At 41.1% G+C, this 16,784-nt stretch overlaps 1 protein-coding gene and 1 non-coding gene across 7 annotated transcripts in view; both read left to right on the forward strand.

The window, feature by feature from the left end:
* APP (amyloid beta precursor protein) overlaps positions 1 to 16,784 on the forward strand; it is a 305,975-nt gene that overhangs the window by 236,972 nt on the left and 52,219 nt on the right. For all 6 annotated transcript variants that reach the window (XM_055421750.2, XM_055421740.2, XM_055421746.2 and 3 more), the window contains one exon: positions 667 to 766. In XM_055421750.2, the coding sequence (XP_055277725.2) occupies positions 667 to 766 (100 nt within the window). The remainder of the gene's footprint in view (positions 1 to 666; positions 767 to 16,784) is intronic.
* LOC129554107 (U6 spliceosomal RNA) lies at positions 15,923 to 16,029 on the forward strand. The gene has a single exon (XR_008685565.1). It is a non-coding gene; the product is annotated as a U6 spliceosomal RNA (small nuclear RNA).

A 16,784-nucleotide genomic window follows, 5' to 3' on the forward strand; every position in this document is an offset into this window, starting at 1 on the left:
AAAATCTTGAGTTCATCTACTGCTACTAATTCTTAAGGAACCATTTCAAAGTCTGATGACTAAAACAACAAAAACGTAAGTTGTATAAACCAAAACCACTAAAATATGGTCCAGCTAATTATTGAAGACAATCACAAGCTCCATTTCTGTAATGGAGCTTGGAAATAATATGAGACTAAATATAGCTTGGTAGTGATAAGTTTCATACTCTGCCATTTGCAAAGCTTGACAACTGGAATCTACCTGCGGAAATCTATATTTTTAAATTTCCTTAAACAGAAGAGTTTTTCAGGTATTTATCATGAAATATCCATGTGATCCCATCTGTTGGAAAATTTGAAAAACATATATTTAGGACATCAGAGGTTATTTAGAAATCTTAATATTAGGAATCATAGTTGGGCAGAAACGGTCTTTTTAACTGGCTTTATCTTTTATGGTCGTAAACATTTAATATAATGGGAAGTTTAAAGTAACTCCAAAGACGGAGAACTAAAAATAAGAGAACAAGAAAAGTAAAGGTGCCGTTTCAAGTTCACAGTTCCAGCAGCATTTTGTCAGTTTTATTTGGGAAGTTTGTATCTGTCTGCGGTGCCTGGTAAGGAAAATAGTTGTTGCTTACTCCAGAGATGGTTTACTTGGCACTGTCTACTTCCTTTGCTACAGGTTATGACACACCTCCGAGTAATTTATGAACGCATGAACCAGTCTCTCTCCCTGCTCTACAATGTTCCTGCCGTGGCCGAGGAAATTCAGGATGAAGTTGGTGAGTGAGTTGTTTTTTTGATGCTGCACATATAAACATATTTTCCTCGTTCAGGAGAAAATCAGGGAACTGAGTTAGTCTGCCCCGGAAATCACCAGTGTTTTAACAGGTGGAAGGAAAAAGAGCAGATTCCCTTTGACGATGAAACCCTTGGGGAATATAAATAGCTCTCATTTCAGCAATTGCATCAGATCTTAACTTCATACTTACAGAAGTGGGGGAAATGTAACTTGCCCTTTGGTCTATTTGTGTGATAATGAGCCACTTGTTACTGGATTGTACTTGTCAACTGTTGTCTGATTTAGTCTTGGAAGTTTCACCTTATGTTGCTTTGGTACTTTACAGTTTAATAGAAACAACCATTTCTTCATCTCTTAATTCTTTATTATGACACTTTTTGAGTGGCATGATAGACCAGTTTTTCAGATGAAGGGACTCAAATCTACAGTTTTAGGAACTTGCCTATGCCACGCATACTCTAGGGAACCCAGAAAAACCATAAAACTGTGACTTTTGACTTTGAGATGATTGTTGTATTCAGTAATACATCTTTCTTTGTTGCCTGCCCTACCCCACCCCCCCACATAGTCACGAGTGTTCTCCGAATCAGATTGTTGTTTAAACTTAATTTAACTGTGCACCCACTATCTTTCATTAAACTTTTATTTAAATAATCACACACCCATGAGAAGTTAGAAAAGTAATACAGAGAAGTGCAGGGTCAACTTCCTCATAGTAACTTCTTATATAATGCCATACATTTGCAAAACCAGGAAACTGATCTTGTGTGCTCACTGTCTCCTGTGACCCTAATGATATCTTTAATATTTTGCATGAGTAAGTTTTCCCTTTTCTGTTTTTCTTGGACAGGGAGTAATGTATCACATAATGTAATTCTCCACAAACCCCCAAAATGCCTGTATTTAACTTTATCTCACAAAAGTACTTAGACACAGTTGCCCCTTGCGTGTTTCAGCGTAAAACAGATGTGTAACTCTGGGTGCCTTGAGGCATGAACTGTTTGTAAATAAGCAATGTGTGTGTGGTGTATCTCTCTCCGTAATGAGTCCTGCCCTTTGTTAATTGGGTTGGAAATAGATGCTTAATTAGGTTTGAAATTGATGCAGGTTATCTGAAATCAGGCCACCCAGGATATGCTGTAGATGGTGTACAGGTTGCAGGAATTCCTGCTTTGAGATACCCAAAACACAGCTCGATTTTTCCATCTCATGCCAGTGCTATTCTGCTCTTCTTTTTTTTCTAATTTGGCAGTGCCTTGCAAGTGTAGTCTGTATTACGGTCAGGTATTTGGCACTTAATCAAGTAGTAATGGTCTGTTCAGTATTGTGTGTTAATGTGCGGAATCATTTCTTTAAAAACTGAATATTCTTGTTAGATACATTTGTAAGGTAGCCATTTGTAAGGAAGCTTTAAAATACTGTTTATTAAATAGCTATAAGAAAGTCCTCTTGTAAGTTGTCGAAGGGACAAAGTCAGAGAAACCGTCACATTCTCAATGAACCGAAGCTCTCATCTTCTCGCTGAATGTACCTGCCTTCTAGCCATCTTAACAACCTTATTTTCATAAGGGGCTTGGAGCTGTGGCCAGTAATAAGACTGTGGAAGAATAAGCCATTGCCCAGGACTAGAATACTTCACTCTCACCCAGTAATTGGTTGACTCTTTCTAATTAAATTATCAGATGTTTTTATTGAGCAAACTACCGAAAGCAGTGACCACTAATGAGACACAGTTCCCCAGAACAGATGGCAATTCAGCTGTCTTGAGTGTTGCAAAATGCCCAAGAATCGGGCCACACACTAAACTTCACATCTCAGTGACAGGGAGAATATTCAGAGGGCTAGAATCATGGAATTATTTTTCTTGAAAACTAAAAAAGTTATTAAGTTGGATTAAGAGTGTATCATTTTAAAAATAGTTATGCTAAGTGAAAGAAGCTAGTCACAAATGATCACATATTGTATAACTCCATTTATATAAAATGTACAGAATTAGCAAATTTATAGACAAAAATCATATTGGTGTCTGGCAAGGGCTTGGAAGCTGGGGCTAATGAGAGTACAGTTAATGCATATGTTGTTGTTCAGTTGCTAAGTTGTGTCTGACTCTTTTTGACCCTACGAACTGCAGCACGCCAAGCTTCCCTGTCCTTCACTGTCTCCCTGAGTTTGCTCAAACTCATGTCCATCGAGTCGGTGATGCCATCCAACCATCTCACTCTCTGTCGTGTCCTTCTCCTGCCCTCAGTCTTTCCCAGCATCAGGTTCTTCTCCAGTGAGTCAGCTCTTTGCATCAAGTAGCCACAGCATTGGAGCTTCAGCTTCACCAACAGTCCTTCCGGTGAATATTCAGAGTTGATTTCCTTAGGATTGACTGGTTTGATCTCCTTACTGCCCAAGGGATTCCCATGAGTCATATAATGAAATTTTTCTAAAATCAGACAGTAATAATAGCTGTACAACTCTGTGAATACACTCATACCCATAAATATTATACATTTAAAACAGTAAAATTTTTGGTATATGAATTACATCTCAGTTAAGCTGTTACTTAATAAAAAATAAAGTCACCCCTTAACTTAGCACAAAAAAAGTTTTGTCATTCTAAGTACACTGAACACTGAATCCTGGAAGATAATCATCTTCAAAATCTTTCTCGCCTCCATTTTTAAATGGCTGTTTCCTATGGGAGCAGAAGCTTCCATTAATGAACTCCATTAAATAGGTCTGTGTACCATTTGAGGTTCTAGCATCAGAGCCAAAGCAGAGAGTTCTTCTATGAGCTCAGCTGTCTCATAGAAGCATTCTTCATTTGAAGGAACATTTTGAAATAACTTCCTTCTAAAGTAGGAGTACGGAGAAGGCAATGGCACCCCACTCCATTACTCTTGCCTGGAAAATCCCATGGACAGAGGAGCCTGGTGGGCTGCAGTCCATGGGGTCGCTGAGGGTCTGACACGACTGAGCGATTTCACTTTCACTTTTCACTTTCGTGCATTGGAGAAGGAAATGGCAACCCACTCCAGTGTTCTTGCCTGGAGAATCCCAGGGATGGGGGAGCCTGGTGGGCTGCCGTCTATGGGGTCGCACAGAGTTGGAGACGACTGAAGTGACTTAGCAGCAGCAAAGTAGGAGTATGGATAAAACAGGGCTTCCCACGTGGCACATGGTTAAAGAATCCCCCTGCCAATGTCGGAGACTGAAGAGACACGGATTCAATCCCTGGGTCAGGAAGACCCCCTCCCTGAAGGACTAAATGGCAAGCCACTCCAGTATTGCCTGGGAAATTCCATGGACAGAGGACCGAGGCAGGCTACAGTCCGTGGGTTCTCGGCGACTCAACAGCAACAAATGGATGAAAAAGATGGACCGTGGGCGCTAATTGTTTGAGCTGAGTGGGAGTTCTTTGTAGTAGTCTCTTTACTTTTGTATATGCTTGAAATTTCCCATAATAGAAGTTGTTGATTTGTCGCTTACTTTCTAAATAGAATCTTCACAATTTTCTTCCAGTTTATATCTTGTACATTTAATTGTTTCTGCTTAAAAGCTTCGTCATTTAGTCTGATGTACATGCATCTGTGTTTTCTCTATAATCAGATTTTAGATTTGGAGTCAGTTCAGTGTAAATAAGGATACTAAAATTCCGAGCCACTGGTGAAAGGAGAAGATCCAAAAAAACCTACAAATGCATGCTTTTTGTATAAAAGTTTATGCTTATAAACAAAGGCAGTTAGAATATGTTTGATACTGTAAAACATCTGGAGAGAAATACAGTAGTTTTGTCGCATGAGGGTTAATAGTTGCTCTGGAGATGAAGGGTTTTCAACAGCCCTGAGAAACTGCCAGTATCTTTAGTGATGTGGGTTTACCTGCTCCGGGTAATTTATGCTCCCAGGAGGGTAGAGTTCTCTAGCATGGATGAAATTGAGGAAGAAGCTAGCCACCCCAGAGAGAAAAGGGCAAAAGTGAGAACTGGCATCAAAAGTCAGTAAAGTGAGACTGACTAGAGTCTAGACTTCACCATGCCAGTGAGTTCCAGCTCTGCGCATTTTCAGCCACTGCGCTTTCCTGAGAACCACATTTGTTTATGCTAGTCTGCTGTTAACTCCTGTAAATCCTATACTCATAAACCTACCAACAGCCCGGCTGCTGAGTCCCAGTGATATATTCCAGACTCAATACAGGCAGACCTCGTTTTATTGTGCTTCGCAGGTACTGTGTTCTTTACAGTTTGAAGGTTTGTGGCAGCCTTGTCTCGGGTAATCTATCAGCACCATTTTCCAGCTGCGTTTTCTCACTCCATGTCTCTGGGTCACATTTTGGTCACTACTGTGGTATTTCGTCCTTTCTTCTTATTATTATATTTGTGGTGGTGATCTGTGCTCAGTGATCTTTGATGTCGCTCAGTCGCTAGGTCGTGTCCGACTCTGCGATCTTATGGACTGTAGCCAGCCAGAATCCTCTGTCCATGGCATTCTCCAAGGCAGGAATCCTGGAGCGAGCTGCCATTTCCTCCTCCAGGGGATCTTTCTGGCCCAGGGATCAAACCCACATCTCCCACAATGGCAGGCAGATTCATTACCACTTGGAGTTTGCTCAGAGCATGTCCGTTGAGTCGGTGATGCTATCCAACCATCTCATCCTCTGCCGCCCTCTCCTCCTTTGGCCTTCAGTCTTTCCCAGAATCACAGTTTTTTTCCAGTGAGTCAGCTCTTTGCATCAGGTGGCCAAAGTACTGGAGTTTCGTTTTCAGCATCGGTGCCGCCAGTGACTATTTATGGTTGATTTACTCTATGAAATCATATTTCAGATATTGTTATTATATCTGCGATGGTGATCTGTGATCAGTGATCTTTGATGTTACTATTGCAAAAAGATTGTGACTTGCTGAAGGCTCAGATGACAATTAGCATTCTGTAGCAATAAAGTCCAGAGAAGGCAATGGCAAGCCACTCCAGTACTCTTGCCTAGAAAATCCATGGACGGAAGAGGCTGGTAGGCTGCAGTCCATGGGGTCGCTACGAGTCAGACATGACTGAGCGACTTCACTTTCCCTTTTCACTTTCACACATTGGAGAAGGAAATGGCAACCCACTCCAGTGTTCTTGCCTGGAGAATCCCAGGGACGGGGGAGCCTGATGGGCTGCCGTCTATGGATTCACACAGAGTCGGACACAACTGAAGTGACTTAGCAGCAGCAGCATTAATAAAGTCAGAGAAGGCGATGGCACTCCACTCCAGTACTCTTGCCTGGAGAATTCTTCCTTGGAGTATCCCAGGGATGGGGGAGCCTGGTGGGCTGCCATCTGTGGAGTCACACGGTGTCGAACAAGACTGAAGTGACTTAGCAGCAGCAGCAATAAAGTATTTTTCAATTAAGGTACGTTCATTGTTTCTTCGATACAATGCTATTTGCGCTTAATGGACTACAGGATAGTGTAATCATAACTTTTATTTGCACTGGAAAACCAAAAAATTCACGGGACTCACTTTGTTGAGCTATTTGCTTTACTATAGTGGTCTGGAACAAGTCTCCAATATCTCTGAGGTATGCCTATATTTCACCCATTTCTCAAACTCCAGACTATGTGTTTAAAGAAATCATTGGGTCCCTCTTGAGATTCCCTCCTTTTACAGGCTCAGCTACAGGTTCTCCCAGTGTCCTAAACCGTGTCCACGGTGCGTTCCTTTCCTCCGCCCATGATTGCCTATCAGTCTGGAATCTCGTACGTATTCTACCTTCTGTGTTCCTGAGGACTGCCTTCTCTGGAAACCCTCATTGTTAGCTCAGATCCTCATCCTCACATGAGTTCCACTGGACTCTCAACGGGTCATCCTGCCTCTTGTCTTACCACGGTTCCCTCCTGCCCAGACTCTTCAGAGCTGAGTTCCTACTGAAATGAAAAGACCACCTGCACATGGTTCTTCCTTGCTTGAAAAGCAGCATCCTCCGGTGCTCAGCTGACGTGTCCACACGCCCAGAAACCCTTGACTCATTTGCATAGGAAGCCAGGTGGAAGCGCTGGTGTTTGAGTGACAGCTATATAGCAAACTGATGCCTATGTCTTACCGATGATGTTGCTGGCCCGGGTTCTTCATGAAAGTCCACCCTTGCTGAGGTTCAGGGTCATCATATGCAGATGTGGCAGGTGGTTTAGGGACAGAGTGTGACTGACCTTCATTCATTAGTATCGCTGTGTCAGATGGTAAAGAATCTGCCTGCAATGCAGGATACCCAGGTTCCATCCCTGAGTCAGGAAGATCCCCTGGAGGAGGAGGGCATGGCAACCCAGTCCAGTGTTCTTGCCTGGAGAACTCCGTGGACAAAGGACCCTGGCGGGCTCCAGTCCCCGAGATCGCGTGACTAACACTCTCACTTTCCACATGAAGCAGAGCTTTCTTGTGTTTCACACAGAAGTACCACATGTGCCAGTGACGGCTCTGGTGAATTCAGTGTCTGCACCCCCAACTTACGATCCAAGAAACTGAACCCAAAGAGAGAGGTCACAGACTTGCCCTTGACCGATGGTTAAAGTGAGGAAAGTGGCATTGGAGCCAAGGTCTGCATGAGTCTGAGATTTATTCTGTCTCTGCTACCCACTTTTCTACTCTCAATTCAGTAGAATTCTTTTCTAGATCCTCAGTGTCTCTTCTAGGATTCTCTTCTAGATCCTCAGTGTCTAAAGCACCAGGTATCCACCTCGAGTACCATAGTCTGTTTTGTGTTTAATTGTGGACATGTTCACCAGCCCCCCTCATCCTGTGAGCTCTTTCTGGACATACCTTGGGCATGCTCGTATCCTTGGGATCCAGCCGAGGATCTGCTACTCCGTGGGTATTAGTCTTCATAGCTTGTGCGTGCGTGCTCAGTCTCTCAGTCGTGTCCAACCCTTTGTGACCCCGTGGACTGTAGCCCACCAGGCTCCTCTGTCCATGGGATTTTCCTGGCAAGAATACTGGAGTGGGTAGCCATTTCCTCATCCAGAAGATCTTCCCAATCCAGAGATCAAACTGGCATCACCCATACCTCCTGTATTGCCAGCAGATTCTTTACTGCTGAGCCACCAGAGAAGCCCCTAGCTTAGGCTGAAGCAGATCCCCAGGCTACAGGGTAGATGCTCCTTAACTTAACAGGGTCAGTTGGCCTCTGTGACCCTGAAGACCCACCCTGAATGCCTTCCTTAGCACCTAGCATAGCTAGTGTTGCATAGAACAGACCTCTTTCCTCAGCCACAGCATTCTCTACAGCTGTAATTGATCAAGACAATAAAGTGGGCGCTGCTGGCACAGCTATCAAAATAAAGAACCAAGCAGAGTTCTCAGCACTGGAATGAATAACATTTTACAGTATTATCCTCTCTCATTTCCATGACCTTCTGCTATTTGGTTTTCTGCCCAGTTCATATATTTTGACACTTGATCTATTAAATATGTTGTCTGGTTTGACTGTCCCATCAACCAGGGTCTGAATCTGTTTATTTACTTTGCTTTACCAATAAGAATGAATTATCAGAACTACTCTATTATTAGTCTTATAAAAGCATGCCATTTATTACTTTATAATAATTTTTCAGTTCAGTTTGAGTTATTATTATGTGCAAGTTCTCAGCCATGTCATTTATTATTTAATGTTTTCCTTTTTAAAAATAAGGTATTTGCATACAAATTATGAAGTTTTCTGTAAAGAAAGGCTTAAGGCATTGTTTGTAGAGGGGGGAAAAACCCTTATTCATTTAAAATAACTGCTTAGAACTATTTTTTTATTCAGCAAATGATAGAATCATTAATGTAAGGAAAATATGACTCTTTTCAGTGTCCATATTTTAATCATCTTTCAGCTCTTCCTGGAGGCAGAATTCCTTCATCTCTACTATTGTTCAGCTCAGTTTTTACTTTGTTGATTTGCTGTGTCAGAATGATTGGGTTTTTCTACCCTTGGTAATCTTCCTTGAATCTATGCTAAAAAGAATTCTATTCTTCTGTAAGCACTGAGGTTACTTATCAAAGTGCTTCATTTTGTAGCTTCCTCAAGGCTAAAATCATCGCAGCTCTCAAGAGGTGGGTGTTTCACAAAAAGTTGTAATGACCAATTTATGAGAAAGTCAGGAAGAGGGAAAGTGGAAGGAAGGCACAATTGTTTTATACCCTGTTTTGTTTTGTTTTTTTTCTTTTAGCATTCAAAATTAGTAAAAGCATGAATTGTTATAAACCTGATTTTGGAAGTTCCATCTCTGACTGAACAAATTCATGGTGAATGGGGCAGGATTGAACTATGTGGAAGGAAATCAAGAAACTCAGTTAATGAAGGAATGCTTATAATTTTTTATTACAATTTGACTGTGGCCTCTTGATAAACTCTTCAGCTCTTTGGGGAAAATAGAGCATGTTTATTTCAAGGACAGTGTCTCCATTCTCTGTTCCTAATAAACCTATTGATTTGGGGATTTAATGAATCCAAAGTAAGCTAGGTTTAAATTAGAATATTTATAGCACTTGCCAGACCAACAAAAAGGAACATTCATTACTACTGAGAATTTTAAGTATTCTTGTATATAATTGTTAGTCAAGGAAGGCCATCAGGAAGAAAAAAACCATAAAAGTAAATAAAATGAACAAAGGCAGACACAACTTAGCGACTGAACAACCAAAAAAATAAAGTGAAACAGCTAGTAACTTACTCTGTTCTTATTCTTTGCTTTTCATAAGAAATGACTTTTATGCATATGTAGATATTTTATTTTAGAGATGATTTAACTATTTGGTTATTCTGTCGTTGCTGTTGTTCAGTTGCTAAGTCGTATCCGACTCTTCACAACCCCATGGGCTGTAGCACGCCAGGCTCCTCTGTCTTCCACAATCGCGCTGAGTTTGCTCAAACCCATGTCCGTTGAGTCAGTGATGCTACCTCACCATCTCATCCTCTGCCGCCCTCTTCTCCTCTTGCCTTCAATCTTCCCCAGCAGCAGGGTCTTTTCTGGTGAGTTCGCTCTTTGCATCAGGTGGCCAAATATTGGAGGTAAGGACATTCATCTCTCTCATAAATTGCCAAAGACATGTTCTTCCCTTGCTTTTACAGTGGTCTCAGAGCCCCTTATTCGTATTTTCTCCAGTATCACCACATGAATTGCAGTTCTGACTGGTGTTTATGTGCCTCCCTCTAACTGTGTATCTTTGGCCCCCTCATAGCAAAACAGACACTCTTCCAAAATAGAACCACTAATTTTATGAGAAAATGAAAATATGTTGTCAAGTGACCTACATAGAAGCATATTAATCTTCAAGATGAGAATGTATACTATGACAGTAGCACCCCAGTTTTCTGATGCTTTGACCGCCATGTTGAAACATCTCTAAACAGCAAAATATAGACGTGTCAATGCTAATGGGTTCATACCTCAGATCCAGCCGATTTGAAAACTGTTTCAAGAGTTTACAGCGCTTAAGAATTTAACTCACTCATAGTGGCTAGTTTGGTACTTTGTAGACATTTAGCTCTCTATATCTTTTTTGAATATGATATGTAAGCTGTCTTTTTCTTGGCAGTTTAATTATTGAATCTATAAATACAGTGTGTGTCTAAGTTGACATGTGTAACTTGAAATATGTAAATTATTGACATGGAAATTATTCACAAAAACAGCATCAGTTTCCCCAGGTAATTTTTATAATATTCCCTGCTGACAAACCAATATGTTCTTTTCTGTATTTCTGATCCATAATTTTAAAAGAAAACTCAATCCTCTAGCATTTTTTTTTTAAAGAAGAATTTTTTTTTTCTAGGAAGAATGAATGTCAAAAAGCTTAATTTAAAACAAATGTAATGTCTTCCATCTGACAGACAGATTATAGACGTTCAGTTCAGTTCAGTCGCTCAATTGTGTCCGACTCTTTGCGACCCCATGAATCTCAGCACACCAGGACTCCCTGTCCATCACCAACTCCCGGAGTTCACTCAAACCCATGTCCATCGAGTCAGTGATGCCATCCAGCCATCTCATTCTCTGTCATCCCCGTCTCCTCCTGCCCCCAATCCCTCCCAGCATCAGAGTCTTTTCCAATTAGTCAATTCTTCCCATCAGGTGGCCAGAGTATTGGAGTTTCAACTTCAGCATCAGTCCTTCCAATGAACACCCAGGACTGATCTCCTTTAGGATCTCCTTGCAGTCCAAGGGACTCTGGTTGGATCTCCTTGCAGTCCAAGGGACTCTCAAGAGTCTTCTCCAGCACCACAGTTCAAAAGCATCAATTCTTTGGCGATCAGCTTTCTCACATCCATACATGACCACTGGAAAAACCATAACCTTGACTAGATGGACCTTTGTTAGCAAAGTAATGTCTTTGCTTTTTAATATACTATCTATGTTGGTCATAACTTTCCTTCCAAGGAGCAAGCGTCTTTTAATTTCATAGCTGCAGTCACCATCTGCAGTGATTTTGGAGCCCAGAAAAATAAGGTCAGCCACTGTTCCCACTGTTTCCCCATCTATTTCCCATGAAGTGATGGGACCAGATGCCATGTTCATAGTTTTCTGAATGTTGAGCTTTAAGCCAGCTTTTTCACTCTCCTCTTTCACTTTCATCAAGAGGCTCTTTAGTTCTTCTTCACTTTCTGCCATAAGGGTGGTGTCATCTGCATATCTGAGGTTATTGATAGTGTGATATACTGATCTTGTTTCTTGCGATCCAATTGGACCCTAGCAGTTATTAGATGACTTATATATAAAATACATTGTTTATTTTATGCCATTGCAGTGGTTCTCTGGATTGTGTTTTCAGTCTAAATAGCTAAGTGGTGTCTATTAAAATCTTTTGCTTTATTAATTGGGCTTTTTGCCTTTTTATTATTGAGTTGTAAAAGTTTTTTTTTTTTCTGGAGACTAACCTCTCATTAAATATATAATTTGAAACTATTTTCTCCCATTTTGTAGGTTTATTTTACTCTTTTGATATCCTTTGAACACACAAAATTATAAAACTTTGATAAAGTCCAGTTTATCAATTTGTTGTTTCTGTTGCTTATGCTTTAGTATTATAGCTAAGAACCATTGCCCAATCCAAGGTCAAATATACATCTATGTTTCTTTCCAAGAGTTTTATAGTTTAATCCTTATAGTTAGATCTTTGATTCATTTTGAGTTCATTTTTATGTATGGTGTGAGGTAAGGGTCCAGCTTCGTTCTTTTACATGTGGATATCCAGTGTCCCAGCACCATTTGTTGAAAAATCTGTTCTTTCTGTTTTAAATGGTCTTGGAACCCTTGTCAAAAATCAGTTGACCAGAGATGTATGAGTTTATTTCTTGACTCTCAGTTCTGTTCCTTTGCTCTATGTGTACATTCTTATTATTGTTATAATAGTGGGCATGTATCATGGACCACACTATTTTGATTACTGTAGCTCCGTAATAAGTTTTGAAGTCATGCACTGTGAGTCGTCCTTTGTTCTTTTTGAAGATTGCTTTGACTGTTTGGGGTCCCTTGCTTTTCCATATGAATTTCAAAGTCTTTTCTCTTTATTTCTATCCAAAAAAGTCAAAATTTCAATAGGGATTACCTTGAATCTGTAGGTCAATTCAGGGATGTTCTTATTATGATTTTTTTGTTTTTTTCATTGCAGTAGAGTTGATTTCCAATGCTGTGTTAGTTTCAGGTGTACAGCAGCATGATTCCGTTATCCATATATTCATTCTTTTTCAGATTCTCAGTGTTCTGTAATAACCTACATGAGTAAAGAATCTGGTTTCTTTTAATTGTCTTCTGTTTTTAAGGCCCTATTGTAGTTTTCTAAATGAAGTTTTAAAACACTGCCACTGCTTAAAGAGATAACCATTATGTGTTCCCATGTAAGAGGGTTAAGCTTTAGAAGCAGCAGGAAAACTGATTTAGCACACTGATACCCTTTATTCCAAACCTACCTGAGGTGCAAGGAAATTTCTATGTGAACTTTTCCTTAAATCATGATGACTGTGACACACGGACACATTGGTGTGATTTGGCTGTTTTCATGCCATTCTCTGGTGTGTGTGTGTGTGTGTGCGCGTGCGTGCCTCAACCAAGTGGATGAAGTCTGAGGCATTGCCTCCCTCCCCGAGCTCTGCGGCTGCCTGTGATGATCCGTGGTGCAATTCCAGCGTTTTCCCTGAACTCACCAGCTCTTATGTATGGCCCTGTAATTTGAATCAAAATTCAAGAAAAATTCCTATCTAAAATGATTGGGACGTGAAGTCAGATCACAGTAGAGGCTCCTAGACTGTTTCTGGCAGGGAACCCTGAAGTAGATGTGTCTGATTTTTTGGTCGGGGGGTAGATTCTGGGGAACAACCAGTGATGTTACACCGGAGAACAAGAGCTGGCTATCTTGTCTTTCACAGCCAGCTGCCTTCAAGGTTCATATGTTGAAAGAGAAGAAAAGTGGTAGTGATATTTGCTGCTGTGAATATGGAGATGCATTCAAATTGAGATTAATTTTGCAATCTATTTCCACAAAGCCTAACTGGAAAAAAGATGAATGTGTTTACATGTGAGAAAGAGTTTGGAAGGAATGTTAATTTGCCTCTTTCTCATAACTCAGAAACAAATTTTGCAGTGTACTCCCTGAGTAAGCTCCATTGCTGTGCTGTGCAGTGCTCAGTCATGTCAGACTCTTGGAAAATCCCAGGCAAGAAAACTGGAGTGGGTTGCCATTTCCTCCTCCAAGGGATCTTTGTGACCCAGGGATGGAACCCTGGTCTCCTTTGTCTCCTGCATTGCAAGCAGATTCTTTTACCACTGAGCCACCAGGGAAGCCCACCCTCTGCTACTCTTTGTTAACTGTTCTCCTGCCATCTATGCTATGGCCTGCTTTAGAAAGTCAGTAATAAACAGTAAAGTATAATGTCTCATCAAAAGCAGGAGATCGGGGATTTCCCTGGTGGTTTGGTGGTTAAAACTTCGCCTTCCAGTGCAGGGTATGTGGGTTCAATCCCTGGTCGGGGAGCTAAAATCCCATATGCCTCTCTTGTGGCCAAAAACCAAAACATAAAGCAGAAACAATATTGTAACCAATTCAATAAAGATGTTAAAAACGGTCCACTTCAAAAAGAAACCTTAAAAAAGAAAAAAGGAGATCTGTTAACCCATTCCAGTTTATGAGGCATAAGTCCAAAGCAATGCTGACATTGTGTGAATCAAAATGCTATTCAAAGAGTCTTTTGGACTTGGAGTGAGAAAGTGGTCAGAAGAACAACGTCAGGATGTTACTTAATTTCAACTACTATTGCAGATCCATTGATCTAAGACAGTGGGTTGAAAATGGCCTATTTAAAGTTTTAAATTTTTTATAACTATAACTACATGTGCTCATAGAAGCATGAGTGCAATCTCATTATTTCTGTGGAACAGCAAATAGTGACCATTTGTCTTGTCTTTCGCATGTCTCTGTATCTTTGTTTTTGGTCTGGGTGGTATTTAGATGAGTCTGCCCATACGCTTAGAGCAAATAGAGGAATTGTGTATTCAACTCCTTCTTAAACGTGGAACTTGATAAAGCTGCTTCTAAGGTCAGTGGCGGAGAAGGCAATGGCAACCCACTCCAGCACTCTTGCCTAGAAAATCCCATGGATGGAGGAGCCTGGTGGGCTGCAGTCCATGGGGTCGCTAAGGGTCAGACATGACTGAGCGACTTCACTTGCACTTTTCACTTTCACACATTGGAGAAGGAAATGGCAACCCACTCCAGTGTTCTTGCCTAGAGAATCCCAGGGACGGGGGAGCCTGGTGGGCTTCCGTCTATGGGGTCACACAGAGTCGGACACGATTGAAGTGACTTAGCAGCAGCAAGGTCAGTGGACGGAGAAGGCAATGGCAACCCACTCCAGTGTTCTTGCCTGGAGAATCCCAGGGACGGGGGAGCCTGGCGGGCTGCCGTCTATGGGGTCACACAGAGTCGGACGCGACTGAAGCGACTTAGCAGCAGCAGCAGGGTCAATAGAGACCAGAGACTTTGTCATCTGAGAGAAGGAAGACGGGCCAGCTGCAAGTTTCACGCCTCTCAGAAGCCAGAGGCTGAACCAGCCTGCGTGCCTTGGCGAACAATTCATTCCCTTCTCTTTCAGAGGCTGGCAGAGTGGAGGGGAAGCTGGGGCTGTAGCTAGTTGCTTCTGAAGCTTTGCCAAGTTATAAAGAATTTCCCGAATCATGAAAACTGGAGATCTGGGAGTGCAGTGCCACAGGGAACATTTCATATTAATATGATTATACTTATTAGCATTTTATACCCTTTTATTTAGGAGATTGTTTTTATTTAGAAGCAAACCAAATTTCACATTCTAGGTTTGGAGCAAAGGTGGGGGACGTTCAGAGAGAAACTGCTGTTTGAAATTCTAAATGAGTGAGAGGAGCTGCTGTTTGAAGTTCTAAATGAATAACTCTTTTGGAAAAACCTTTGTTTTCTTGATGATGACTGAGGCTTGAAATAATTAAAATGGGTTTGCTCTCAAATGATGGGCTTCCCAGGTGGCCCTAGTGGTAAAGAATCTGCCTGCCAGTGCAGGAGACATGAAAGACATGGGTTCAATCCCTGCAACGAGAAGATCGCCTGGAGGAGAACATGGCAACCGACTCCACTATTCTTCCCCGGAAAATTCCATGGACAGAGGAGCCTGGTGGGCAAGCTACAGCCCATGGTGTCACAGAGAGTTGGACAGAACTGAAGTGACTTAGCATGCATGCACACACACTCAAATGACAGTCAGCATATGTGATAGAAAGGAAAGTTGCCGAAATAGCCTTTTTGATGTGACTTACATTATAAGAAAAGTACTGTGGTGGGGCTCGACTTGAAAACATTCATACTGTGACCTTTATTACATTAAAACTTTTTCTTTACCTCCTGACTGTGACCTGATAGCATATACTTCTTGCTGCTTATGTTTCCCATGATACCAAAAAGCAGTGTCCTAAAATTTTTATATATGACACACTGGTAATAGTTATAACTGTTACATTATTAGAGTTTTCTAATCAAACCGCTTTAGTCAAATAAAAAGAAGACTAACTTTATCATTACCACTGAGCTATCACTAGATAACGCCTTAATTCTTGGTCACTACTCTTAATGATTTCAGGGAAGTATTAGAGGCCTTCAGAAGTATAACGTGATGCTTACTTCGGCAGCAAATATACTAAAATTGGAACAATACAGAAAAGATTAACATGGCTCCTGCATAAGTATGAGATGCAGATTTGTGAAAGCTTCCATGTTTTCAATCCATCGTGTATGAGGCGTCTAGAATAATAAATTTATAGAGATGACGTAAAATGGTGGTTGTCAGGGCCTGGGGGGAGGAGGGAATAGGGGATTAATCTGTAATGAGTACAGAGTTTCAGTTTGGAAAGATAGAAATGTTCTAGAGATGGAGGGTGTTGATGATTATGAATACACTTAATGCCACTGAAACTGCTTTTAAGCACTTAAAAATGCTTAAAATAGTAAGATTTGTGTTATATTTATTTTTCACAATAATAGTAGCTCTATGTACATTTATATCATTTGCCATTGTGAGTAGCAAAGGCATCTAAAAATTAATCCAAGGCTGTTGGGTCTTCAATAAGCATTCATTACACTCTCCCCATATTTCAGATTATACTCATGTCACCAGACATTTTGCAGGCACAGGGCACAATCTTTCATACCTGAATAATTTGGGATCTGCTTGGGGGGACTTTGGATAAACACAGTCGAAGGAGAGGCTTCTCTCATTAAGCTGAGGGATGTTGATTGCATGTCTCTTGGCATTAGGTAGCATCATCTGGCAGCCATTCCTTACTTCCTTCATCACTTATTGAAGATAATTAGAGGCGAAGGGAACCTAGTCTTCAACCAGTTCAGCTCCATCATTTCACTGACTCAGAGAAACTCTAAATCTGTCCAAGGTCGTGCATCTGGTTAATAAGACTAGAGACAGAGTCTATTCTGGTGTCTCCGTATCTAGTAGTATTTGTCCCACCTCCTTGCTGATC

This window comes from Moschus berezovskii, chromosome 1, assembly GCF_049115385.1.
Source record: "Moschus berezovskii isolate FMDL1 chromosome 1, NW_MosBer_1.0, whole genome shotgun sequence".
Taxonomy (NCBI): domain Eukaryota; kingdom Metazoa; phylum Chordata; class Mammalia; order Artiodactyla; family Moschidae; genus Moschus; species Moschus berezovskii.